This window comes from Tachyglossus aculeatus, chromosome 1 (assembly GCF_015852505.1).
Source record: "Tachyglossus aculeatus isolate mTacAcu1 chromosome 1, mTacAcu1.pri, whole genome shotgun sequence".
Lineage (NCBI taxonomy): Eukaryota > Metazoa > Chordata > Mammalia > Monotremata > Tachyglossidae > Tachyglossus > Tachyglossus aculeatus.
Genome location: NC_052066.1, coordinates 64,346,083 through 64,373,909, shown reverse-complemented (window position 1 = coordinate 64,373,909; position 27,827 = coordinate 64,346,083). Strand labels below are relative to the sequence as shown.

General features: G+C 48.2%; 2 protein-coding genes across 2 annotated transcripts in view; both read right to left on the bottom strand.

Moving 5' to 3' along the window:
• Positions 1-1,524, bottom strand: part of DGKG (diacylglycerol kinase gamma) — a 459,919-nt gene extending 458,395 nt beyond the window's left edge. Inside the window, exon 1 of the mRNA XM_038750502.1 lies at positions 1,449-1,524. The gene's annotated coding sequence lies outside the window, so the exon portion shown is untranslated. The remainder of the gene's footprint in view (positions 1-1,448) is intronic.
• A 90-nt stretch (positions 1,525-1,614) lies between these two features.
• On the bottom strand, positions 1,615-13,654 carry LOC119926720 (extensin-like). The gene is made up of 5 exons (XM_038745048.1): positions 13,640-13,654; positions 9,202-9,294; positions 2,565-3,569; positions 2,068-2,481; positions 1,615-1,722 (listed from the first exon to the last, which is right to left on the bottom strand). Exons 1-5 carry the CDS (start codon positions 13,652-13,654, stop codon positions 1,615-1,617), a joined length of 1,635 nt encoding a protein of 544 aa, XP_038600976.1.
• Between the last annotated feature and the right edge of the window lie 14,173 nt (positions 13,655-27,827).

Here is a 27,827-nt window from a genome sequence, read left to right as displayed (position 1 = left end):
CCCCTGGGCACAGACACACACGGATGCACATAGACACCCACAAATAGACACACAGACACACACACACACAGAGATACAAAGACAGGCAGAGATGCACTCAGAGAGAGACGAACAGGTCCTGGCTGTTATTAGGATCAATCAATCAATCAATCGTATTTATTGAGCGCTTACTGTGTGCGGAGCACTGTACTAAGCGCTTGGGAATCAATCAATCAATCAATCGTATTTATTGAGCGCTTACTGTGTGCAGAGCACTGGACTAAGCGCTTGGGAAGTCCAAGTTGGCAACATATAGAGCCAGTGCCTACCCAACAGTGGGCTCACAGTCTAGAAGGGGGAGACAGACAACAAAACCAAGCATATTAACAAAATAAAATAAATACAATAGATAAGTACAAGTAAAATAAATAAATAGAGTAATAAATCTGTACAAACATCTATACAGGTGCTGTGGGGAAGGGAAGGAGGTAAGACGGGGGGTGGATGGAGAGAGGGATGAGGGGCGTACAAGTTGGCAACATATAGAGACGGTCCCTACCCAACAATCAATCAATCAATTGTGTTTATTGAGCGCTTACTGTGTGCAGAGCACTGTACTACGCGCTTGGGAAGTACAAGTTGGCAACATATAGAGACAGTCCCTACCCAACAGTGGACTCACAATCCAAAAGGGGGGCTCACAGCAGTGGGCTCACAGTCTAGTAGGGGGAGACAGAGAACAAAACCAAACATATTAACCAAATAAAATAAACAGAATAGATAAGTACAAGTAAAATAAGTAAATGAATAGAGTAATAAATCTGTACAAACATATATACAGGTGCTGTGGGGAAGGGAAGGAGGTAAGGCGGGGGGGGATGGAGAGGGGGACGAGGGGCGTGCAAGTTGGCAACGTATAGAGACGGTCCCTACCCTAACAGTGGGCTCACAGTCTAGAAGGGGGAGACAGAGAACAAAACCAAACGTATTAACGAAATAAAATCAATCAATCAATCAATCAATCGTATTTATTGAGCGCTTACTATGTGCAGAGCACTGGACTAAGCGCTTGGGAAGTACAAATTGGCAACACATAGAGACAGTCCCTACCCAACAGTGGGCTCACAGTCTAAAAGGGGGAAGACAGAGAACAGAACCAAACATACCAACAAAATAAAATAGGATAGAAATGTACAAGTAAAATAAATAAATAAATAAATAGAATAGATAGGTACAAGTGAAATAAATGGAGTAATAAATCCGTACAAACATCTATGCATCTATACAGGTGCTGTGGGGAAGGGAAGGAGGTAAGGCGGGGGGGGATGGAGAGGGGGAGGAGGGGGATCAGTTGGTGTTTGTTAAGCGCTTACTATGTGCCCAGCACTGTTCTAAGCGCTGGGGGATCAGGATCCTCAGCTTCCCCCCCCCCAAACCTCGGAGGCCGGAGCGTTGTTGTGCAGGCTTACCGCTGGGACGAGCTGATTCCCTTAGTTGGGAGGGAAGAGGAGCGGGCAGGACGGCGGCTGACGGCTCCGGGAAGGCAGGCGGACGCCTGGGCGTCTTCCCCACCTAATTCCCCCGGCGGAACGGCCGCTGTCCATCGCTCCCGGGAAGGCCGGGAGGGAGGCGGGATCATCGGGATTGGGAGCGGGAGAGGGGAGCGGGGGCGGGGCCGCGCTCCTCCTGGCTGTCCGTCCCGCCGCTCCCTGGAGGGGGCGCTGTTCCGCGGCCGCGCTCCTCCTGTCCGTCCCGCCGCTCCCGGGAGGGGGCGCTGTTCCGCGGCCGGGCCCGGCGGGATGGAGAGGGCGGGGCCGGGAGGGGGCGCGCCACGGCCGGCGGGGGGGGGGGGGGGGGGGGAGCGGGAGAAGGGGCGGGGCCTGAGGAAATGGGCGGGGCATGGCGGGCGGAACGCGGTAGTGTGGGCGTGGCCATCGAGGGGGCGGGGCCGGAAGGGGGTGGGAGGAGAGGGCTTGTCCAGGGCGGGGCCTGAGGGCGTAGCCGGTGGGGGTGGGCGGGGCCTGGGAGGGCGGGACTGTGATTGGTGGGCGGGGCCGGGGAGGGCGGGGCGTGGTTGGTGGGCGGGGCCTGCGCGGGCGGGCCGTGATTGGTGGGCGTGGTTCTGGAGGGCGTGGCCGCGATGAGTGGGTGGGGCTGTGTGGGCGTGGCGTGATAAATCGTGGCCTTGAGGGTGGGCGGAGCCTGGGAGGGCGGGGCCGTGATTGGTGGGCGGGGCCTGCGGGGGGCGGGGGGGCGTGATTGGTGGGCGCGGTCCGGGAGGGCGTGGCCGTGAGAAGAGGACATGACCTGTGTGGGCGGGGTCGTGATTGTAGGGCGTGTCCTGGTTGGGCGGGGGCCTGAGACGTGGGCGGGGCCCCGAATGGGCGGGGCCTGGTGGGAAGCCGGGGCCGTGATTGGTGGGCGGGGACTGGTGGGCGGGCCGTGATCGAGGGCGTGGCCCGGGAGGGCGTGGCCGTGAGTAGTGGGTGGGGCTATGTGGGCCTGGCATGATAAGTCGTGGCCGTGAGGAGTGGGCGGGGCATGGGTGGGCGGGGCCGTGATTGGTGGGTGGGGCCTGCACGGGCTGGGGCGTGATTGGTGGGCGTGGTCCGGGAGGGCGTGGCCGTGTGGAGTGGGCGTGGCCTGATCAGTCGTGGGTGGGCGTGGCCCGGAGGGCGCGGTCGTGAGAAGTGGGCGTGGCCTGTGTGGGCGGGCCCGGAATGGAGGGCATGTCCTGGTTGGGCGGGGACCCGAGACGTGGGCGGGCCCCCGAATGGGCGGGGCCTGGTGGAAAGGCGGGGCCGTGATTGGTGGGTGGGGCCTGTGTGGGCGGGCTGTGATTGGTGGGCGGGGGCTGGTAGGCGGGTCGTGATCGGCGGGCGGGGCCCGGGAGGGCGTGGCCGTGAGTAGTGGGTGGGGCTATATGGGCCTGGCATGATAAGTCGTGGCCGTGAAGTGTGGGCGGGGCCTGCGCGGGCGGAGGGGCCGTGATCGGTGGGCGTCGCCCGGGGGGCGTGGCCTAAATCGTGGGTGGGCGTGGCCCGGGAGGGCGCGGTTGCGAGACGTGGGCGTGACCTGTGTGGGCGGGGTCTTGATTGGAGGGCATGTCCTGGTTGGTCGGGGTCCCGAGACGTGGGCGGGGCCCCGAATGGGCGGGGTCTGGTGGGAAGGCGGGGCCGTGATTGGTGGGCGGGGGCTGGGAGGGCGGGTCGTGATCGGCGGGCGGGGCCAGGGAGGGCGTGGCCGTGAGTAGTGGGTGGGGCTATATGGGCCTGGCATGATAAGTCGTGGCCGTGAGGAGTGGGCGGGGCCTGCACGGGCGGGGGCGTGATTGGTGGGCGTGGTCCGGGAGGGCGTGGCCGTGTGGAGTGGGCGTGGCCTAAATCGTGGGTGGGCGTGGCCCTGGAGGGCGGGGCCGTGAGAAAGCGGGCGTGGCTTGTGTGGGCGGGGCCGTGATTGGAGGGCGTATCCTGGTTGGGCGGGGGCCCGAGACGTGGGCGGGGCCCCGAATGGGCGGGGCCTGGTGGGAAGGCGGGGCCGTGATTGGTGGGCGGGGACTGGGAGGGCGGGCCGTGATTGGTGGGCGGGGCCTGTGTGGGCGGGGCCGTGGGGGGATGGGCGTGGCCTGCGTGGGCCCTTCCCCCCGCCCCCCCCGGTTTCCTGGATGTCTTAAACGCCCCTACCCTTGGGGAGACCCCCCCACCCCCCCCAACTTCCTGCCCACTTCCGGTCCGGAGCCTTCATCCGAGTGTCCCCCCCCTCCCCCGCCCCCCACTACGATTTAGGCCCCCTAAATTTCCCGTCTCGGGACCCGTTTCTTCCCGGACTCCCATCTGGGCCAAGGACTTTAATTATCCTTTCTCCATCCATCGGAGATCTTTCGTCCAGACCTTTCATTCACTTATCAATAGTAATAATTATTATAGTGGCATTTAATAATGATTCATTCATTCATTCAGCCGTATTTATTGAGCGCTTACTGTGCGCAGAGCACTGGACTAAGCGCTTGGGAAGTACAAGTTGGCAACATAGAGAGACAGTCCCTACCCAACAGTGGGCTCACAGTCTAGAACGGGGAGACGGAGAACAAAACCAAACATATTAACAAAATAAATACAATAGATAAGTATAAGTAAAATAGAGTAATAAATCTGTACAAACATACATCATCATCATCAATCGTATTTATTGAGCGCTTACTATGTGCAGAGCACTGGACTAAGCACTTGGGAAGTCCAAGTTGGCAACATATAGAGACAGTCCCTACCCAACAGTGGGCTCACAGTCTAAAAGGCGGAGACAGAGAACAAAACCAAACATACTAACAAAATAAAATTAATAGAAGAGATATGTACAAGTAAAATCAATAAATAAATAGAGTAATAAATATGTACAAACACACATACGTATATACAGGTGCTGTGGGGAAGGGAAGGAGGTAAGACGGGGGGATGGAGAGGGGGACGAGGGGTGTCCAAGTTGGCAACGTATAGAGACGGTCCCTACCCAACAGTGGGCTCACAGTCTAGAAGGGGGAGACAGACAACAAAACAAAACATATTAACGAAATAAAATAAATAGAATAAATATGTACAAATAAAATAAATAAAGTAATATAGAGTAATGATGGTATTTGTTAAGCACTCCCTATGAGCGAAGCACTGTTCTAAGTCCTGGGGAGGTTGTGAGGTGATCAGGTTATCGTAAAGGGGGGCTCACAGTCTTCATCCCCATTTTACAGATGAGGTCACTGAAGCACAGAGAAGTGAAGTGACTTGCCCAAAGTCACACAGCTGACAACTGGCAGAGCCGGGATTAGAACCCATGACCTCTGACTCCAAAGCCCGGGCTCTTTCCACGGAGCCACGCTGCTTCTCCATCCATTGGAGATCTTTTGTCCAGACCTTTCATTCATTTATTATGAATAATAATAATAATGGTATTTAACAATTGTGGCATTTGTTGAGCACTTACTATGTGCCAAGCACTGTTCTAAGTGCTGGACGTGGGGGGGATACAAGGCAAAGAGGTTGTCCCATGTAGGGCTCACAGTCTTCATCCCCATTTTACAGATAAGGGAACTGAAGCCCGGAGAAGTTAAGAGACTTGCCCAAAGTCACACGGCTGACAAGAGCCAGAGCAGGATTAGAACCCATGACCTCTGACTCCCAAGCCCGGGCTCTTTCCACTAAGCCACGCTGCTTCTCATTTGTTAAGTGCTTACTATGTGCCAGGCCCTGTACTAAGCGCTGGGGTGGATCCGAGCAAATCAGGTTGGATATAGTCCCTGTCCCATGTGGGGCTCACAGTCTCCATCCCCATTTAACAGATGAGGGAACTGAGGCACAGAGAAGTCAAGTGACTTGCCCAAGGTCACACAGCAGACAAGTGGCAGTACCAGAATTGGAACCCAGGTCCTTCTGACTCCCAGGTCTGTCTATCCCCTACAAAACCGTATATACTGAACACTTACTGTTTGCCGAGCACAAGCAGCGTGGCTCAGTGGAACGAGCTCGGGCTTGGGAGTCGGAGGTCATGGGTTCAAATCCCGACTCTGCCAATTGTCACCTGTGCAACTTTGGGCAAGTCGCTTCGCTTCTCTGTGCCTCAGTTACCTCTTCTGTAAAATGGGGATGAAGACCGTGAGCCCCACGTGGGACAACCTGATCACCTTGTATCCTCTGCAGCGCTTAAAACAGTGCTTGGCACATAGTAAGCGCTTAACAAATGCCTTCATTATTATTATTCTAATAGACTGTGAGCCCGCTGTTGGGTAGGGACCGTCTCTATATGTTGCCAACTTGTACTTTCCAAGCGCTTAGTCCAGTGCTCTGCACACAGTAAGCGCTCAATAAACACGATCAAATGAATGAATGGATATTATTATTATTACTAAGTTCTTGGAAAATACAATACAGCAATAAAGAGAGACAATCCCTGCCCACAGAGAACTTTTTCTTGTCCATTGCCTGCCCCCATCCCACCATCTGAAATGCTTCCCACATATCTTAGTCGTTTCCCCCTTTCCTACGGAGGCTTCACCTAACCCTGAGCTGAAAATATCCCAGCTTGACTTCACCTCAAAGGGGACTTCACTTTCTCTCTAATAATAGTTGCGGTATTTGATAAGCACTTATTATTTGCCAGGCACTGTACTAAGTACTGGGGAGATAACAATAATAATAATAATAATTACGGTATATTTGTTAAGCACTTAACTATATGCCAGGCACTGTACTAAGTACTGGGGAGATAACAATAATAATTATTATTATGGTATATTTGTTAAGCACTTAACTATATGCCAGGCACTGTACTAAGTACTGCGGAGATAACAATAATAATAATGATTATGGTATTTGTTAAGCACTTAACTATATGCCAGGCACTGTACTAAGTACTGGGGAGATAACAATAATAATAATAATTATGGTATTTGTTAAGCACTTAACTATATGCCAGACACTGTACTAAGTACCGGGGAGATAACAATAATAATAATAATTATGGTATATTTGTTAAGCACTTAACTATATGCCAGGCGCTGTACTAAGTACTGGGGAGATAACAATAATAATAATAATAATAATTATGGTATATTTGTTAAGAACTTAACTATATGCCAGGCACTGTACTAAGTACTGGGGAGATAATAATAATAATAATTATGGTATTTGTTAAGCACTTAACTATATGCCAGGCACTGTACTAAGTACTGGGGAGATAACAATAATAATAATGATTATGGTATGTTTGTTAAGCACTTAACTATATGCCAGGCACTATACTAAGTACTGGGGAGATAACAATAATAATAATAATAATAATGGTATTTGTTAAGCACTTAACTATATGCCAGGCACTGTACTAAGCTCTGGAGCAGATATAAGGAAATTGGGTTGGACACGGTCCCTGTCCCACGTGGGGCTCAATTGTATTTGTTAAATGCTTGCTATGTGCCAGGCAATGTACTAAGCGCTGGGGTAGAGACACGTTAAACAAGCTGGACACAGTCCCTGACCAATACAAGGCTCAAAAATCTTAATCCCCATTTTACAGATGAGGGAACTGAGGCACAGAGAAGTGAAGTGACTTGCCCAAGGTCACACGGCAGACAAGCGGCAGAGCTGGGATTAGAACCCATGACCTTCTGACTCCCAGGGCTGTGCTCTTTCCACTACGCCATGCTGCTCTCTGTCCCACATTCATTCATTCATTCAATCGTATTTATTGAGCGCTTACTGTGTGCAGAGCACTGTAGTAAGCGCTTGGGAAGTACAAGTTGGCAACATATAGAGATGGTCCCTACCCAACAGCGGGCTCACAGTCTAGAAGGGGGAGACAGAGAACAAAACCAAACATACTAACAAAATAAAATAAATAGACTAGTAAATATGTACAAGTAAAATAAATAGAGTAATAAATCTGTACAAATATATATAGAGGTGCTGTGGGGAGGAGAAGGAGGTAGGGTGGGGGGAGATGGGGAGGAGGAGAGGAAGGAGGGGGCTCAGTGTGGGAAGGCCTCCTGGAGGAGGTGAGCTCTCAGTAGGGCTTTGAAGGGAGGAAGAGAGCTAGTATGGCAGATGGGCAGAGGGAGGGCATTCCAGGCCCGGGGGATGATGTGGGCCGGGGGTTGATGGCGGGACAGGAGAGAACGAGGCATGGTGAGGAGGTTAGCAGTGGCAGAGGAGTGGAGGGTGCGGGCTGGGCTGGAGAAGGACAGAAGGGAGGTGAGGTAGGAGGGGGCGAGGGGATGGACAGCCTTGAAGCCCAGAGTGTGGAGTTTTTGCCTGATGCGTAGGTTGATTGGTAGCCACTGGAGATTTTTGAGGAGGGGAGTAACATGCCCAGAGCATTTCTGCACAGAGATGATCCGGGCAGCAGCGTGAAGTATGGATTGAAGTGGGGAGAGACAGGAGGATGGGAGATCGGAGAGGAGGCTGATGCAGTAATCCAGTCGGGATAGGATGAGAGATTGAACCAGTAGGGTAGCGGTTTGGATGGAGAGGAAAGAGCAGATCTTGGTGATGTTGCAGAGCTGAGACCGGCAGGTTTTGGTGATGGCTTGGATGTGAGGGGTGAGTGAGAGAGCGGAGTCGAGGATGACACCAAGTTTGCGGGCCTGTGAGACGGGAAGGATGGTAGTGCCGTCTACAGTGATGGGAAAGTCAGGGAGAGGGCAGGGTTTGGGAGGGAAGACAAGGAGTTCAGTCTTGGACATGTTGAGTTTTAGGTGGCGGGCAGACATCCAGATGGAGATGTCTTGAAGGCAGGAGGAGACACGAGCCTGAAGGGAGGGAGAGAGAGCAGGGGCAGAGATGTAGATTCGGGTGTCATCAGCGTAGAGATGATAGTTGAAGCCGTGGGAGCCAATGAGTTCACCGAGGGAGGGAGTATAGATAGAGAACAGAAGGAGACCAAGAACTGACCCTTGAGGAACCCCCACAGTAAGGGGATGGGAGGGGGAGGAGGAGCCTGCAAAGGAGACTGAGAATGAACTGCCGGAGAGATAAGAGGAGAACCAGGAGGGGACGGAGTCTGTGAAGCCAAGGTTGGAGAGCATGTTGAGGAGAAGGGGGCTTCTCACAGTCACATGGGGCTCACAATCTCAATCCCCATTTTATATATGAGGGCACTGAGGTACAGAGAAGTGAAGTGACTTGCCCAAGATAAGTGGTGGAGCCAGGATTCGAACCCAGATCCTACTGACTCCCAGGGCCCGTGCTTTATCCATTAGGCCACACTGGGAGGAGAGGTATTTAATTTCCATTTTACAAAGGAGCAAGTTGAGTCACAGAGAACTTAAGTGACTTTCCCATGGTCACACAGCCCACAAGCGGTTGAGCTGGGATTAGAACCCAGGCCCGTCGTCTTTCCAGTAGGTCATACTGCTCCTCTACCAGAGAAGCAGCCTGGCTCAGTGGAAAGAGCACGGGCTTTGGAGGCAGAGGTCATGGGTTCAAATCCCGGCTCTGCCAATTGTCAGCCGTGTAATTTTGGACAAGTCACTTCACTTCTCTGGGCCTCAGTTACCTCATCTGTAAAATGGGGATTAAGACTGTGAGCCCCCCGTGGGACAACCCGATCACCTGGTATCTCCCCAGTGCTTAGAACAGTGCTTTGCACATAGTAAGCACTTAACAAATGACGTCATTAGTATTACCAGTCAATCAATAGTATTTATTGAGCACCTACTAAGTGCTTTGGAGAGTACAGCACATTCTGTCCACAGGATCCCTGCCTGCCAGGATCCCTCTCGTTTGCTTTTGACTCTGCCTGACCCTGTTCACCCAGAGTAAAAGCGGCAGTTTCCTAAGGATTACAACAAACCGCAGCAAATGGAAAAGAAAAAAAATAAATAAACCCAAATAGATAAAAAGCTTCTTTGCCTTTCTTTCCATGACGTGCGTGCCCGCCTGCTCTGTGGTGACTCTATTTCAGGCAAGCCATAGTACTATTGGCTTTTTTTTTTACCATACGGTTTTCATATTCATCAGAAGTCCAGTGCAGCTTGCTCGCCTCCAAAAGCAATCAGTGGTCATTTATGGAGCACTGACTGTGTGCAGAGGACTGTACTAGTAATAATAATAATAATAATAATAATGATGGTGTTTGTTAAGCGCTTACTATGTGCAAAGCACTGTTCTAAGCGCTGGGGGGATACAAGGTGATCAGGTTGTCCCACGTGGGGCTCACAATCTTAATCCCCATTTTACAGATGAGAGAACTGAGGCCCAGAGAAGCGAAGTGACTTGCCCAAAGTCACACAGCTGCCGGGATTTGAACTCATGACCTCTGACTCCAAAGTCCGGGCTCCTTCCACTGAGCCACGCTGCTTCTCTAGGCGTTTGGGAGAGTACATTCCAACAGAGTTGGTAGATACGGTCCCTGCCCACCAGGAGCTTATAGTTTAAAGGGAGCAGAGAGAACATGTCTGCTGTGTGACCTTGGGCAAGTCACTTAACTTCTCTGAGCCTCAGTGACCTCATCTGTAAAATGGGGATGAAGACTGTGAGCCCCACGGGGGACAACCCGATCACCTTGTATCCCCCCACCAGCGCTTAGAACAGTGCTTGGCACATAGTAAGAGCTTAACAAATGCCATTATTATTATTAGTAGTAGTAGTAGTACATTGCTAAGCGCTTAGTACAGTGCTCTGCACACAGTAAGTGCTCAATAAATATGACTGAATGAATGAACAGGGAGACAACTTGAACGAAAAGAAACTGTAGAGAAAATGGGGGAGAAAAACAGTGTAAAGCCAGGGATGTGTCTTTTTTTTTTTTAATGGTATTTGTTAAACGCTTGCTATGTGCCAGGCAATGTACTAAGCGCTGGGATAGAGATGAGCTAATCGGGACGGATGCAGTCCCCGACCAATACAAGGCCCATGAATCTTAATCAAACAAATCTTAATCTTAATCTTAATCGAATCTTAATCCCCAAGCAGCATGGCTCAGTGGAATGAGCCCGGGCTTTGGAGTCAGAGGTCATGGGTTCAAATCCCCGCTGCGCCAATTGTCAGCTGTGTGACTTTGGGCGAGCCACTTTTTTTGATGGCCTTTATTAAGCGCTTACTATGTGCAAAGCACTGTTCTAAGCGCTGGGGAGGTTATAAAACGATCAGGTTGTCCCTCGGGGGGCTCACAGTCTTAATCCCCATTTTCCAGATGAGGGAACTGAGGCACAGAGAAGTTAACTGACTTGCCCAAAGTCACCCAGCTGACAATTGACGGAGCCGGGGTTTGAACCCATGACCTCTGACTCCAAAGCCCGGGCTCTTTCCACAGAGCCACGCTGCTTCTCTAAACTTCTAACTTAACTTCTCTGTGCCTCAGTTACCTCATCTGGAAAATGGGGATGAAGACTGTGAGCCCCCTGTGGGAAATCCTGATCTCCTTGTAACCTCCCCAGAGCTTAGAACAGTGCTTTGCACATAGTAAGCACCTAATAAATGCCATTATTATTATTATTATTATTTTCCAGATGAGGTAACTGAGGCCCAGAGGGGTGAAGTGACTTGCCCAAGGTCACACAGCAGACAAGTGACAGCCAAGTCCTTTGACTCCCATGCCCGTGTGCTGGCCACTAAGCCATGAGGCTTCTCGGCTTCTTCAAGCTGTGGCACAGAAAGCCAAATGCTGGGCATTAGCTATGGCATTAGCTGGGCATGGCCCTGTACCTCGAAGCAGCATGGTACAGTGGCTAGAACCCGGTCCTCGATTGATTGATTGAGCGCCTACTGTGTGTAGTGCACTGTGCTCAGTGTACTTTAGCGTGGCTCAGTGGAAAGAGCCCGTGCTTGGGAGTCAGAGTTCGTGGGTTCTAATTCTGGCTCCGCCACTTGTCCGCTGTGTGACCCTGGGCAAGTCACTTCACTCCTCTGGGCCTCAGTTCCCTCATCTGTCAAATGGGGATGAAGACTGTGAGCCCCACGTGGGACAACCTGACTACCTTCTACACTCCTCTGGGCCTCAGTTCCCTCATCTGTCAAATGGGGATGACGACTGTGAGCCCCACGTGGGACAACCTACCTTCTTCAGTCCTCTGGGCCTCAGTTCCCTCATCTGTCAAATGGGGATGAAGACTGTGAGCCCCACGTGGGACAACCTGACTACCTTCTATCTACCCCAGCACTTAGAAAGCACCTGGCACATAGTAAGTGCTTAACAAATATCATAATAATAATAATAATAATTATTATTATTATTATTATTATTATTATTATATTGCCGGCAATGAAGTCAGGAAGGCCTGGCTCCACACCGATCCCAGAGTCAGATTGAGGAGCTTCAAAGCCCTACTGAGATCTCACCTCCTCCAGGAGGCCTTCCCAGACTGAGCCCCCATTTTCCTCTCCCCCGTATTGCCCCCTCCGCTGCCCTACCCCCTTCCCCTCCCCACAGCACTTGTGTATATTTGTACAGATTTATTACTCTATTTATTTCACTTGTATATATTTACTACTCTATTTTATTAATGATATGCATATAGCTATAATTCTATTTATTCTGACAGTTTTGACACCTGTCTACTTGTTTTGTGTTGTTGTCCGTCTCCCCCTTCTAGACTGTGAGCCCGCTGTTGGGTAGGGACCGTCTCTATATGTTGCCAATTTATACTTCCCAAGCGCTTAGTCCAGTGCTCTGCACGCAGTAAGCACTCAATAAATACGATTGAATGAATGAATGAATGAATGGTGGCACCTACCCTAAGCAGAGGGGAGGAGGCTCTATGCTGGAATCCCAGAAAAAAAAATAAGTTCCAGCCCTCTGGGGGATTGAAATATTTGTTCAATGGGTTTGCACTGGAGGATTCAGAATTGAAGCCATTTCTGGGCCCTCAAAATAAGAACTGTAACATCAATCAATCAATCAATCAATCGTATTTATTGAGCACTTACTGTGTGCAGAGCACTGGACTAAGCGCTTGGGAAGTACAAGTTGGCAACATATACAGTCCCTACCCAACAGTCAATCAATTGCATTTATTGAGAGATGACCACATGCAGAGCACTGCACTAAGTGCCTGGGAGTCCACAATATAAGCACTTAATACAGTGTTCTGCACACAGTAAGTGCTCAATAAATACAATTGAATGAATACAGCAATATTACAGAAACATTCCCTGCCCACAACAAGCTTACAGTCCAGAGAGATGTGCCAGTCGGGGATGCCTTATCTTATCCTTTAAAATAGCCACTTCATGAGGGTGATATAAAAATAATAACAATAATGATAATGGCATTTATTAAACTCTTACTATGTGCAAAGCACTGTTCTAAGCACTGGGGAGGTTACAAGGTGAGCAGGTTGTCCCATGGGGGGCTCACAGTCTTCATCCCCATTTTACAGATGAGGTAACTGAGGCACAGGGAAGTGAAGTGACTTGCCCAAAGTCACACAGCTGACAGTTGGCGGAGCCGGAATTTGAACCCATGACCTCTGACTCCAAAGCCCGGGCTCTTTCCACTGAGCCACGCTGCTTCGAGGATGCCTTATCTTATCCTTTAAAATAGCCACTTCACGAGGGTGATATAAAAATAACAATAATAATAATGGTATTTGTTAAGCGCTTACTATGTATGAAGCACTGTTCTAAGCGCTGGCGGGGGGATACAAGGTGATCAGGTTGTCCCACGTGGGACTCACAGTCTTAATCCTCATTTTACAGATGAGATAAATGAGGCACAGAGAAGTTAAGTGGCTTGCCCAAGGTCACACAGCTGACAAGTGGCCGAGCCGGGATTCGAAGCCATGACCTCTGACTCCCAAGCCCGCGTTCTTTCCACTGAGCCACGCTGGGGTTCCTGTTAAGTGCTTACAATGCCATTCATTAATTCAATTGTATTTATTGAGCGCTCACTGTGTGTAGAGTATGATCAAGCGCTTAGTACAGTGCTCTGCACACAGTAAGCGCTCAATAAATACGATTGATGATGATCCGGCTCTGGACATTCCAGTACCAAAGATATGGGCCTCTTCAGATTCAGATGTCCTTTACCATTCATTCCTTCGTTCAATCGTATTTATCGAGCACTTACTGTGTGCAGAGCACTGTACTAGGCGCTTGGGAAGTGCAAGTTGGCAACATATAGAGACGGTCCCTACCCAACAGCGGGCTCACAGTCTAGAAACATGCAACGAGCAACTTACACGCAAATCAACCATCGGTCTGGTGAACCCTAACGTCAAACCAATATCCAGCGCTTAGTACAGTGCTTTGCACACAGTAAGCGCTTAATAAATGCCATTAAAAAAGAAACCCACTTTAAAGCGAACCGCCAAGCCAGATGGACAGAGACGATGAGTGTGGGATGGTCGACTCAGAAGACCCTCAGGCGACCAGAAAGCGTCCACTAAACCTCCCTGGATTTTGGAGTGCCTGGATAGCATCACTAAATAAACAAAATATCAATTACTCTTTCCAAGAGTCCCCGGGCATTTTCTGGGCGCAAATTAAGCTTCTGAACAAGGTTCTTATGCCCACTTAGAGAATGATTGATTGAGATGGAATCAATCCCAAAGAAAATTCTGACGATTTTGACACCTGTCTACATGTTTTGTTTTGTTGTCTGTCTCCCCCTTCTAGACTGTGAGCCCGTTGTTGGGTTGGGACCGTCTCCATATGTTGCCAAATTGTACTTCCCAAGCGCTTAGTACAGTGCACACAGTAAGCACTCAATAAATACGATTGAATGAATGAATGAATGAATGGCAGAAGTGAGAAATAAAACAAATATTCCACCACTCAGCACGGTGAATTACCTCCGCAGAGTAGCAGGACAAGCAGTAGCAGGAAAAGAACAAGGGCCTGCGATTCATTCATTCAGTCCTATTTATTGAGCGCTTACTGTGTGCAGAGCACTGTACTAAGCGCTTGGGAAGTACAAATGGGCTACATATAGAGACGGTCCCTACCCAACAACGGGCTCACAGTCTAGAAGGGGGAGACAGACAGCAACACAAAACAAGTAGACAGGTGTCAATGCCATCAAAATAAATACAATTATAGCTCTGTACACATCATTAATAAAATAGAGTAATGTTCAAATATAGACAAGTGCTGTGGGGAGGGGAAAGGGGTAGGGCAGAGGGAGGGAAGGGGGGTGATGGGGAGGGGAGGAGGAGGAGAGAAAATGAAGGGACCTGGGTTCTAATCCAATCTGGGTTCTAATCCGGACTCCACCTCTTTCCTGCTATATGGTTCTAGGCAAGTCACTTGACTTCTCTGTGCCTCAGTTTCCTCATATGATAATAATAATAATAATAATAAGGGCATTTGTTAAGCGCTTACTATGTGCAGAGCACTGTTCTAAGCACTGGGGAGGTTACAAGGTGATCAGGTGTCCCACGTGGGGCTCACAGTCTTAATCCCCATTTTACAGATGAGGTAACTGAGGCACAGAGAAGTCAAGTGATTTGCCCAAAGTCACACAGCTGACAGTTGGTGGAGCCGGGGTTCGAACCCTTGACCTCTGACTCCAAAGCCCGGGCTCTTTTCCACTGAGCCACGCTGCTTCTCTAATATGGGGGTAATAATAATAATAATGATGGCATTTGTTAAGTGCTTACTATGTGCAAAGCACTGTTCTAAGGACTGGGGAGGACACAAAGTGATCAGGTAGTCCCATGGGGGGCTCACAGTCTTCATCCCCATTTTACAGATGAGGGAACTGAGGCCCAGAGAAGTGAAGTGACTTGCCCAAAGTCACACAGCTGACAAGCGGCAAAGCCGGGATTTGAACCCACAATCTCTGGCTCCCAAGCCCAGGCTCTGGCCACTGAGCCACGCTGCTTCTGTTCTGAGAAATACCTGCTTCTGAGAAATACCTGTTCTCCCTCCCCAATAATAATGATAATTATTATGGTATTTGTTAAGCTCTTACTATGGGTCAAGCACTGCTCTGAGCTCATCATCATCAATTGTATTTATTGAGCACTTACTATGTGCAGAGCTCTGGGGTAGATAAAGGTTAATCAGGTCAGACACAGTCCCTGTCCCACCTGTCTAAGTTAAAGGGAGGACAGGAAATGAATCCCCATTTTACAGATGGTAAACCTGAGGCACAGAGAAGTTAAGTGACTCACCCCAGCTCACACAGCAGGCAAGCAGCGGAGCTGGGATTAGAACCCAAATCTTCTGACTCTGTAAAATGGGGATTAAGACTGTGAGCCCCATGTGGGACAGGGACTGTGTCCAACCTGATTACCTTGTATCTACCCCAGCGCTTAGAACAGCGCTTGACACATAATAGATGCTTAATAAGTACCGTAATTATCAGATTACTATTATTATACCACAATAATCACTATTATTTTTATTAGTATAAATTCCCAGGTTGCTAGATTACTTAGATAGAGGCTTCTGGAGAGTAGGGACATCTTCTGCAATGTTGTGAGCAACAGGAGTTAAAACCTAGGGGCCCTGAAAAATGCACGTCAATCCTTCGGATTACCAGATTTTTGATTTTGTCTGTCACCATCTTCCAACCAACTGAGAAATAATAATAATGTTGGCATTCGTTAAGCGCTTACTATGTGCCGAGCACTGTTCTAAGCGCTGGGGTAGATACAAGGTAATCAGGTTGTCCCAAGTGGGGCTCACAGTCTTCATCCCCATTTTCCAGATGAGGTCACTGAAGCCCAGAGAAGTTAAGTGACTTGCCCAAGGTCACACAGCTGACAAGTGGCAGAGGTGGGATTAGAACCCACAACCTCTGACTCCCAAACCTGGGCTCTTTCTACTAAGCCACTTCTCTATATATACTGTCACTCGTGGAGCGCTCACTGACTCAACGTTTTGGTTTTGACCGTGATCTTGTCAGGACGTAGGTTCTAATCCTGACCCTGCCACTTGTGTGCTGGGTGACCTTGGCAAGTCATTTTACTTCTCTGGGCCTCATTTATCTCATCTGTAAAAAATGGGTATTAAGAGCCTGAGCCCCATGGGGGATAGGGCTGGGTCCAACCCGATTTGCTTGTATCCACCCCAGTGCTCAGTATAGTGTTTGGCACATAATAAGCATTCATTCATGCATTCATTCAATTGTATTTATTGAGCCTTTAATAATAATGATGGTATTTGTTAAGCGCTTACTATGTGCGAAGCACTGCTCTGAGAGCTGGGGGAGATACAAGATGATCAGGTTGTCCCCTGCAGGGCTCACAGTTTTTATCCCCATTTTACAGATGAGGGAACTGACGTCCAGAGAAGAAGTTTCTTATCCAAAATCACACAGCAGACAAGTGACGGAGTCGGGATTAGAAACCGTGACCTCTGACTTTACTGCGTGCAGAGGTAATAAGCGCTTGGGAGAGTACAATCTAACAATAAACAGATTCCCTGCCCACGACGAGCTTACAGTCTAGAGGGGAACTAGCGCTTAACGAATGCCCTTAACGTTGACGTCGATAACTTTAGACATTCACATGGTATGTTTTCTCTTTTTAAAGCCTTAGGAAAACAAGCGGTCGATGATAGTCCTCCAAAGCCAAGACGAAGCAGATGGCAGAAGTAGTCATCTGTATTATTCCACTTCCACCCCAAATGCTTCGTCTTCGGTGAGCCGAACTTCTCATTTTACGAGAGAATCTGCACAAAAGAGGGGTTTCTTTGGCCCGAGCGTTCCCGCTCACGTTCTCGGCTCCCCTCTCTGCTTTGGCTACCGTGGCCTGTCTCGAGGAGGAGATTAAGCTCTCTGCCCTTCCTCCAACTCCTCAACAGTTTGGGGCCCGTTTGATGGATCAACTGCGGCCGATTTGACGCTAACCTCTTCCCCCCATGTCTTAGGAGAGACTTTAGGATGGCGAGTCAGATCAGAGAGATTAAGCCTCAGAGATCAATCTTCCTCTCTGCTCCTGGGGACCCTAAAGCATTTTGAAGAAGACAGATGAGGTGCGCCCTAGTAAATGCAGGGAGGGCAGAAGGATGGGGGGAATCTGTGAGGGGGAAGATCGGGGAAGCATCAAAAACTCACCGCTCCGATTCGGACCCGCTGGATTCCCGCGATTCAGGCGAAACTGGCCGGGATGTCCTCACCGCAGTTTTGGGTTGGGACTTTTTGTGAAAACGAGGAACTGGCAGACACCAGGGGGTCAGCTCCGGCTGGCTCGCGGCTCAAGTGGGGGTTAATGAAATGACCGTATTTCACTTGATTATATTTTTGGTGATAGAGGTTGCCGCTGTGCTTTAATGAGCTCATAAAAGGGCTAATTCTGTTTCCCTGGCATTTTCCTGGGTCTGTTTCCTGTTCCGTGGGGCAGGGAGATTCTCTCATGGAGTCCATTCCAGGGGTCACACTGGGGCAAAGAGTTTAATCAGATCCTGGGAGGGGAACATTTCTTCTGTTTTGATGTCATTTCAGGCCCTCTCCCTTTTTACAGCTTCAGAGGCAGGGCCGCGGGGTGACGTTCCCATCTAGGGAGAGAGCCGTGGAAAAGGGGTTGAAGTCGGAAAAGAAATGAGGGAGGTAGATTCGAGTCTATATTTTCCCCCTGGATCGACCTCAAAAATAATCCCTCTCTCCAACGCCCCTCACGCATAAATCCAGCTAGAAGGTGGGTAGCACAGCCTCTCGGCTCCCCTTTTATTTCTTGTTTTTAATGGCATTTGTTCAGTACTTACTCTGTGCCAGGCACTGGGTTAGATAAAAGCTAATTAGGTTGGACACAGTCCCTATTCCACATGGGGCTCACAGTCACTCCACATTTTACAGATTAGGTAACTGAGGCACAGAAGAAGTTAAGTGACTTGCCCAAGGCCACAAAGAAGCAGCGTGGCTCAGTGGAAAGAGCACAGGCTTTGGAGTCAGAGGTCATGGGTTCAAATTTCGGCTCCGCCAATTGTCAGCTGTGTGACTTTGGGTAAGTCGCTTCACTTCTCTGGGCCTCAGTTACCTCATCTATAAAATGGGGATTAAAACTGTGAGCTCCCCGTGGGACAAGCTGATCACCTTGTAACCTCCCTGGTGCTTAGAACAGTGCTTTGCATATAGTAAGCACATAACAAATACCATTATTATTATTATTATTATTGAACCAGGTCCACCTGACGCCCAGGCCCCAACTCTGTCCACTAGGCCATCCTGCATCTCTGTTTCTCTACTTGTCAATCAATCAATCAATCAGTGGTATTTATGAAGCCCCTAATGTGGTCAGAACATTGTACTAAGCGCTTGGGAGAGTATTATCCAGCGCTTAGAACAGTGCTTGGCATGTAGCAAGCACTTAGAAAATACTATTATTATTATTATTATTATTATTACTATTATTATTACTATTAAAAATCCTGTTTATGGAGCACTTACCAGGTACAAAGCACTGTAATAATAATAATAATGTTGGTATTTGTTAAGTGCTTACTATGTGCAAAGCACTGTTCTAAGTGCTGGGGGGGATACAAGGTGATCAGGTTGTGCCACGGGGGGCTCACAGTCTTAATCCCCATTTTACAAATGAGGGAACTGAGGCTCAGAGAAGTTAAGTGACTGGCCCAAAGTAGCAGAGCCAGGATTTGAACCCATGACCTCTGACTCCAAAGCCCGGGCTCTTTCCACTGAGCCATGCTGCTTCTCTACTGTACTAATCACTGTACTAAGTGCTTGGGAGAGTACAATACAAAATCAAACACATTCCCTGCCCACGGCAAGCTCACAGTCTACAGGAGGATACTGGCATTAATAAAAACAAATAAATAGATTTTTAAAAATTACAGATATATACAAATATATACATATGTGCCATGGGGAAGGGAGAGAGGACGAATGAAGGAGTGGGAGAAGAAGAGAGGAGGGCTCAGTCAGGGAAGGCTTCCTGGAGGAGATGGGCCTTCAATAAGGCTTTGAAGTAGGGGAGAGCAATTATCTGTCTGATAGAGAAGCAGCGTGGCTCAGTGGAAAGAGCCCGGGCTTTGGAGTCAGAAGTCATGGGTTCAAATCCCGGCCCGGCTACTTGTCAGCTGTGTGACTTTGGGCAAGTCACTCCACTTCTCTGAGCCTCAGTTCCCTCAACTGTAAAATGAGGATGAAGACTGTGAGCCCCCCGTGGGACAACTTGATCACCTTGTAACCTCCCTAGTGCTTAGAACAGTGCTTTGCACATAGTAAGTGTTTAATAAATGCTATTATTATTATGATTATTATCATTATATGAGGAGGGAGGGCATTCCAGACCTGATGTTGGCTGTGAGATAGACGAGATGGAGGCCCAATGAGAAGGTTAGCACCTTCTAACAAAGTGTGTGGGCTGGAGAGCAGCGAGGTGAGGTAGGAGGAGACAAGGTGGTTAAGTGCTTAAGAGTATAATAAAAAAGAGTCGATAGACCCAATCCCTGCCCACAAAGAGCATGGGGTAATAGATAGAGAGTCAGGAGATCATGGGTTTTAATCTCGGTTCTGCCACTTGTCTGCCGGGTGGCCTTGGACAAGTCACTTCACTTCTCTGGGCCTCAGTTACCTCATCTGGAAAATGGAGATTAAGAGTGTGAGCCCCATGTGGGCCAGGGACCGTGTCCAACCTGATTAATTTGTTTCTACCTCAGCGTTTAGAACGGGGCTTGAGGCGTAGTAAACGATTGACCAGTACTATAATTATTATTGTGATTATTAAGGTAGGATGGGGAGAGTTGATTGAGTGGTTTAAAGTCGATGGGGAGGAGTTTCTGTTTGATGCGGAGGTGGATAATAATAATAATAATGGCATTTATTAAGCACTTGCTATGTGCAAAGCACTGTTCTAAGCGCTGGGGAGGTTACAAGATGATCAGTTTGTCCCACGGCGGGCTCACAGTCTTAATCCTCATTTTACAGATGAGGTAACTGAGGCCCAGAGAAGTTAAGTGACTTGCCCAAAGTCACACAGCTGACAATTGGCGGAGCCGGGGTTTGAACCCATGACCTCTGACTCCAAAGCCTGGGCTCTTTCCACTGAGCCACACTGCTTCTCTATGGGCAATCATTGGAGTAATGGGGATACCTGGTCTGAATGGATTTTTAGAAAATTGATCAGGGCATCAGAGTGAAGGGGGGAGATGGGAGATAGGGAGGTCAGTGAGGAGGCTAAAGCAATGATCAAAATGGGATGTAATAACTACTCAGAATAGCATGTTAACAGTTCGGATGGGGAGGAAAGGGTGGATCTTGGAGATGTCATGAAGGTAGAACCCACAGAATTTGGTGACAAATTGAATATTCATTCATTCAATCATAGTTATTGAGCGCTTACTGTGTGCAGAGCACTGTACTAAGCGCTCGGGAAGTACAGTACAGCAAAAAAGAGAGGCAACCCTTGCCCACAACGGGCTCACAGTCTAGAGGGGAGGAGACAGACATCAAGATAATGTTTCCAGGAGTCGGAGATGATCTACAGTGTCAAACACAGATGCAAGATGTTTGGATCTGGCAAGAAAGAGGCCACTGGTGACCCCAAAGAGGACCATTTCTTTGGAATGAAGGGGGAGGAAGCTACTCTGTTATATTATTGCACTGTACTCTCCCAAGTGCTTAGTACATTGCACTGCCCACAGTAAGTGCTCAATAAATATGACTGACTGACTGTCACACCTGGGTGCAAAATGCAGTAAAAAAAATAAGGAAACATACCCATGGCGTCCCTGAGAGTCACCGTTCCTTTTTCCATTGCATTTGTCAATTTGGAAACATTATCCAACCTCGACTTCACTGACACTGTCCTCTCCTGGTTCTCCTCCTATCTCTCTGGCCATTCATTCTCTATCTCTTTTGCGGGCTCCTCCTCTACCTCCCATCCCCTAACTGAGGGGGATCCCTCAAGTGTCAGTTCCTAACAGCAGCAGCAGCTTGAAGTCTCTAAGTAATAATAATAGTAATAATATTTATTAAGTGTTTACTATGTGCCAAACACTGTACTGAGCACTGGGGTAGATATAAGACAATCAGGTCCCGCATGGGGCTCACAGTCTAAGTAAGAGAGAGAGCAGGTACTGAATCCCCATTTTGTAGATGAGGGAAGTGAAGTGATTAGCCCAAGGTCACCCAACAGGCAAGTGGTGGAACCAGGATTAGAACCCAAGCCCTCCGACTCCCCAGCCTGGGCTCTTTCCAGGAGTCCGCGCTGCTTCTCATCATCATTCCCGCCTGTGCAGCTTCCCACTGCCTTGTTTGGAGTGGGAAAGGTGAGTCAGGCAGGGGGCGGGGAGAAGGAGAAAGGATGGATGGACCCTTCAAACCTTCATGCTGTGGAAATGGCTCTCCTACCCCTTGGGTGTGCAGTGATAGCAGTTCTTTCGCTCTAATCTCGAGTGTCTGAAATGTCAATAGAGCCACTCATCTGGGCCCCAGGGAGGAAAACAGTTGCCTCTCGGAATGACATCCCTTTCTGGAAATTACTGAGAATTTAGGTTTCTGGCACAGAGTGAAACAACCGCAGAGGAATGGGACTGGCAAATGCAATCCTACCCCAGAAACCAGGAAGAGGTCAACGTTTGGACAGGATAAGAGTCGGGGGGTTGTGGATGGAGGGTGGGGGAGGGAAGGTGGGTTGTGATGCCCGGGAACAAGAACTGCTTTTTTGTCTCTGTCCCACCCGGGGAATGGGACCTTAAGACAAATCCAAAAGGATGAATTAGGTTGGAGTCCCAGACACAATCCTCAGACTTAATAATAATATTTGTTAAGCGCTTACTATGAGTCACGTATGGCCTAGTGGATGGCCCAGGAGTCAGAAGGACCTGGGTTCTAATCTCAGATTGGCCACTTAATAATAACAATAATAATAATTATGGTAGTTGTTTTTAATAATGGCATTTAATAATGGCATTTATTAAGCGCTTACTACGTGGTATGCACTGTTCTAAGTACTGGGGTAGATACAAAGTAGTAAGGTTGTCCCCCAAGGGGCTCACAGTTTTAATCCCCATTTTACAGATGAGGTAACTGAGGCACATAGAAGTGAAGTGAACTGCCCAAAGTCACCCATATGACAAGTGATGGGGCCTGGATTAGAATCCATGACCTCTGATTCCCAAGCCCGGGCTCTTGCCACCAAACCATGCTGCTTCTCTAGCACTTGTCAAGCAGCAGCTGTCTGCTGTGCAATCTTGGGCAAGTCACTTCACTTCTCCGTGCCTCAGTTACCTCATCTGTAAAATGGGGATTAAGACTATGAGCTCCATGAGGGACAGGGACTGTGTCCAACCGGACTAGCTTGTAACTACCCCAGAGCTTAGAACAGTGCTTGACACATGGTAAGCGCTTAACAAATATCATCATCATCAAGCACTGTACTAAATGCTGGCATAGATGCAAGATAATCAGTCTAACAGGGAGGGAAAACAGGCGTCAAATACCCATTTTACAGGTGAGGTAACTGAGGCACAGAGAAGATAAGCGACTTGCCCGAGGTCACGCAGCAGAAAAGTGGCAGAGCCCGAATTAGAACCCAGGTTCTCCAGCTCCCAGGCCCGTGCTCTTTCCACTAGGACTTGCTGTTTTCATTCATTCAATCGTATTTATTGAGCACTTACTGGGTACAGAGCACTGTACTAAGCGCTTGGAAAGTACAATTCGGCAACAGATAAAGACAATCCCTTCCCAACAGCGGGCTCACAGTCTCGAAGGGGGAGACAGGCAACAAAACAAAACAAGTAGACAGGCATCAATACCATCAGAATAAATAGGATTATAGAAATATAAACACCATTAACTCATTCATTCACTGTTTCTCAGTCCTGGTCCTGCGTGTGATATAGCATGACCTTTACAAGAGCACAGACAGGCTTTCTGGTGGGCAGGCACCTGAGAGAAGAAGGGTAGCAAGAAAGAAAACATGAACCCACCCCCCCCAAAAAAAAAAATGGAAAAAAAGGAAGGAAGGAGGGAGGAAATGAACAGTACAGGAAAAGGGACAAAAGGACAGGAACAATTAAAAAAAAGTGTCCAAAAAAAACCCAAGGAGAGGAAGCTTCGGTTTGGGAAAAGAGAATGAGGATTCGTGAGGGAACAAGTGTGAATAAGTGGGAGAAAGTGAAGAGTGGAAAGAGGAGAGACAAGGCAATGAGTGGGAATTTGTGAATGTGTGGGAGAAAGGGAATTCATGGGTATTAGAGTGTGTGTGTGGTTAGAGAACAAGCCACAGGATGCGAAGATCTGAGAATTACAACTGCTCCAACTTTACTGGGTTGGTAAGGGATACTTGTTCTGCTGGCTTGGATGAAGTCTATGGAACAGGTTCTTAACCCTTTTTAATCACTACCCTCAGTTCAGTTTGCCATCCAGCATGTGCTTTTCCAAATTTTAGTCATCCATCAACCCATCGTATTTATTGAGCGCTTACTGTTGTGCAAAACACTGCACTAGAGTCTCTAGTACTACAGTCCCTAGACTGAAAGCTCGTTGCAGGCAGGGAATGTGACTGCTGATTGTTGTAATGCACTCCCCCAGGCGCTTAATACAGTGTTCTGCACATCAGTAAATATGATTGAACGAATACTAGGCACTTGGGAGAGTCATTCACAGATCCTCACTAATTTGATTTATTAATAATAATAATAATAATAATGGCATTTGTTAAGCACTTACTACATGCAAAGCACTGTTTTAAGCGCTGGGGAGGATACAGGGTGATCAGGTTGTCCCACTTGGGATTCACAGTCTTAATTCCCATTTCACAGATGAGGTAAGTGAGGCCCAGAGAAGTGAAGTGACTTGCCCAAAGTCACACAGCTGACAATTGGCAGAGCCGGGATTTGAACCCATGACCTCTGACTCCAAAGCCTGTGCTCTTTCCAATGAGCCACGCTGCTTCTCAATTTAATCTCTCCTTAAGAGTCCTGCCCCTCTCCCTACTCCTTCATTCACTTATTCATTCATTCAGTTGTACTTATTTTGCGCTTACTGTGTGCAGAGCACTGTACTAAGCGCTTGGAGAGTACAATTCAGCAACTGTAGATAGAGACGGTCCCTACCCAACAACGGGCTCACAGTCTAGAAGCGGGAGACAGACAACAAAGCAAGCAAACAGACATCAATAGCACCTTTCCTGTCAGCTGGCAAAGTGAAGACTTTTAGACTGTGAGCCCATTGTTGGGTAGGGACTGTCTCTATATGTTGTCAATTTGTACTTCCCAAGCGCTTAGTACAGTGCTCTGCACATAGTAAGCGCTCAATAAATACGATTGATGATGATGATGATGAAGAAGAACCATTCTGTGAGGGGGAACGGTTATTTCCTATTCCTAATGAGGAACTGGCAAGAAGCTACCTGAATTTCCAGATGTCTCCCACCTCGCGGCTCTGAGCTCCTCTCCCCCCTCGAGCAGAACAGAGCCCTGGAAACTGGCTCATCATCATCAATCGTATTTATTGAGCGCTTACTGTGTGCAGAGCACTGTACTAAGCGCTTGGGAAGTCCAAGTTGGCAACATATAGAGACAGTCCCTACCCAACAACAGGCTCACAGTCTAGAAGGGGGAGACAGAGAACAAAACCAAACATACTAACAAAATAAAATAAATAGAATAGATATGTACAAGTAAAATAAAAAGAGTAATAAATATGTACAAACATGTATACATATATACAGATGCTGTGGGGAAGGGAAGGAGGTAAGATGGGGGGGATGGAGAGGGGGACGAGGGGGAGAGGAAGGAAGGGAAGAGCCTGGGCTTGCGAGTCAGAGGTCATAGGTTCAAATCCCGGCTCCGCCACTTGTCAGCTGGGTGACTTTGGGCAAGTCACTTCACTTCTCTGAGCCTCAGTTCCCTCACCTTGTATCCTCCACTGGGCATGATGCCATCTGTCACTCTGCCAGGCGGGGAGGACCACCTCACCTGCAGCTGGGCTCAGAGGTATGATGGACAGCATCCTATTAGTCCTATCAGACTAATCATCCTATCAGAAGCAGCGTGGCTTAGTGGAAAGAGCCCGGGCTTAGGAGTCAGAGGTCGTGGGTTCTAATCCTGCCACTTGTCAGGAGTGTGATTTGGGGCAAGTCACTTCACTTGCCGGTGCCTCAGTTACCTCATCTGTAAAATGGGGATTGAGACTGTGAGCATTACGTGATGACCTTGTATCTACCCCAGCGCTTAGAACAGTGCTTGGCACATAGTAAGTGCTTAAAAAATACCAACATTATTATTATTATTAGTCATCTACTCTACCTTAGCTGGGTCATCCTGGAGAACTGACCCTTAGCACAATGCCAGCTGCTTGCCCCAATTAACCAAGCAGCCCGGCCTTAGTGGATAGAGCACAGGCCTGGGAATCATTCATTCACTCGTATTTATTGAGCACTTACTGTGTGCAGAGCACTGTACTGAGCGCTTGGGAAGTACAAGTCGGCAACATATAGAGACGGTCCCTACCCAACAACGGGCTCACAGTCTGGAGTCAGAAGGTCATGGGTTCTAATCCTGGCTCTGCCCCTTGTCTGCTGCGTGCCCTTGGGCAAATCACTTCACTTCTCTGGGCCTCAGTTCTCTCATCTGGAAAATGGGGATTAAGACTGTGAGCCCTGTGTGGGACAGGGATTGCTTCCAACCCGATTATCTCTTATCTACCCCAGTGCTTAGAACAGTGCCTGGTGGGTAGTAAGCACTTAACAAGTACCATAATCATTATTATCATTATTATTATCTTTTATCTATCTATTTTATCTATTATATTTGTCTATTATCTTTTAGACTGTGAGCCCACTATTGGGTAGGGACTGTCTCTATATGTTGCCAACTTGTACTTCCCAAGCACTTAGTACAGTGCTCTGCACTCAATAAATACGATTGATGATGATGATGATTATCTTGCCTGAGTTGGGGGTGATTAAAGGCAATAGGTAGTTTTGCAAATAAACGACAGGAGCTGCAGAGCTGTCAGTCAGTCTTTCAGTCAACGGTAATTATTGAGCGATTACTATGTGGAGAGCACTGTACTAAGCACTTGGGAGAGTACACTACAACAATAAACAGATAACTTCCCTGCCCACAATGAGTTTACAGTCTAGAGGGGGAGACAGACATTAACATAAATAATATTATTATTATTATGTCCCCTTTCTGGCTCCAGAGCTGTCCCATCTGGCCTCCCCAAGAGGCCATGGAGATAGGATCTATTGGACACTCCTTGGAAGAAAGGGGTAGCTGAGATGGAAGACTGCAAAATCTTATTTTTTTCTTTTTATGGTATTTGTTAAGTGCTTATTATGTGCCAGGCACTATACTAAGGGCTGGGGTAGATACAAGCTAATCAGATTGGACACAGTCCCCGTCCCACGTGGGGCTCAAAGCCTTAAAATCCCTATTTTACAGATGAGGTAACCTGGGCCCAGAGAAGTGAAGCGACTTATCCAAGGTCACACAGCAGACAATTGACAGAGCTGGAAATAGAACCCAGGTTCTTCTGATTCCCAGGGCCCGTGCTTTATCCATTAGGCCACACTGCTTCTCAAAATTCCCACCCTGATTCTCCGCAGCATCAGCTAAACAGCTCCCATCTCTTTGGCTTCTGCACGTTGCCGAATGATGGAAATATTCTGATTCACCAGTTGGAGAACCTGAAAAGAAGACTGACCCATTTGGGGAAAAAAGGAAACGGGTCTCAACAGGCTAGAGGAGAATTTCAAATTCCAGCGGCTCTTCTTCAACTCCAAATCAGTCCTCACTGAATAATGGTATCTTCCTCTAAGGACACTTTCTGGCACTATCTCATTTACTCAATAAATACGATTGATTGATTGATTGATTGATTGATTTACTCACCTGTGAGGAAGAGAGGGTTCAAAACAAATCACCTTTATTTTCAGATGAGAAAACTGAGGCAGAGAAAATGCATTATTCATTTTCAAGTTTAAGTGACTAGCAGGGAGAGACTAGAATTCAATTCCTCTCTTTTTTAGCCACAAGAGATGCCCAGTGCTCCCTTTTCAGAGAAGGGAGCATTCTTTCATTCATTCATTCATTCATTCAATTGTATTTATTGAGTGCTTACCGTGTGAAGAGCACTGTACTAAGCTCTTGGGAATTACAAGTTGGCAACATATAGAGACGGTCGCTACCCAACAGTGGGCTCACTCTTCTTTTTAGAGAAGCAGCTTGGCTCAGTGGAAAGAGCACGGGCTTGGGAGTCAGAGGTCATGGGTTCGAATCCCGGCTCCGCCACTTGTCAGCTGTGTGACTTTGGGCAAGTCACTTAACTCCTCTGAGCCTCAGTTCCCTCATCTGTAAAATGGGGATTAAGACCGTGAGTCCCACGTGGGACAACCAGATCACCTTGTATCCTCCCCAGTGCTTAGAACAGTGCTTTGCACATAGTAACCGCTTAACAAATGCCATTATTATTATTATTATTATTTTCACTGGCTGATTACCGGCAAA

What these genes read in the sequence shown, in the direction of transcription:
- LOC119926720 (XM_038745048.1), bottom strand. An exon ending in CGCCCACCAATCACGCCCCA is followed by an intron (nt 2,482 to 2,564) that starts GCCCGTGCAGGC and finishes TTATCATGCCAG; the next exon opens with GCCCACATAGCCCCACCCAC. An exon ending in ATCACGGCCCGCCCGCGCAG is followed by an intron (nt 1,723 to 2,067) that starts GCCCCGCCCACC and finishes CGGGACGGACAG; the next exon opens with GAGGAGCGCGGCCGCGGAAC.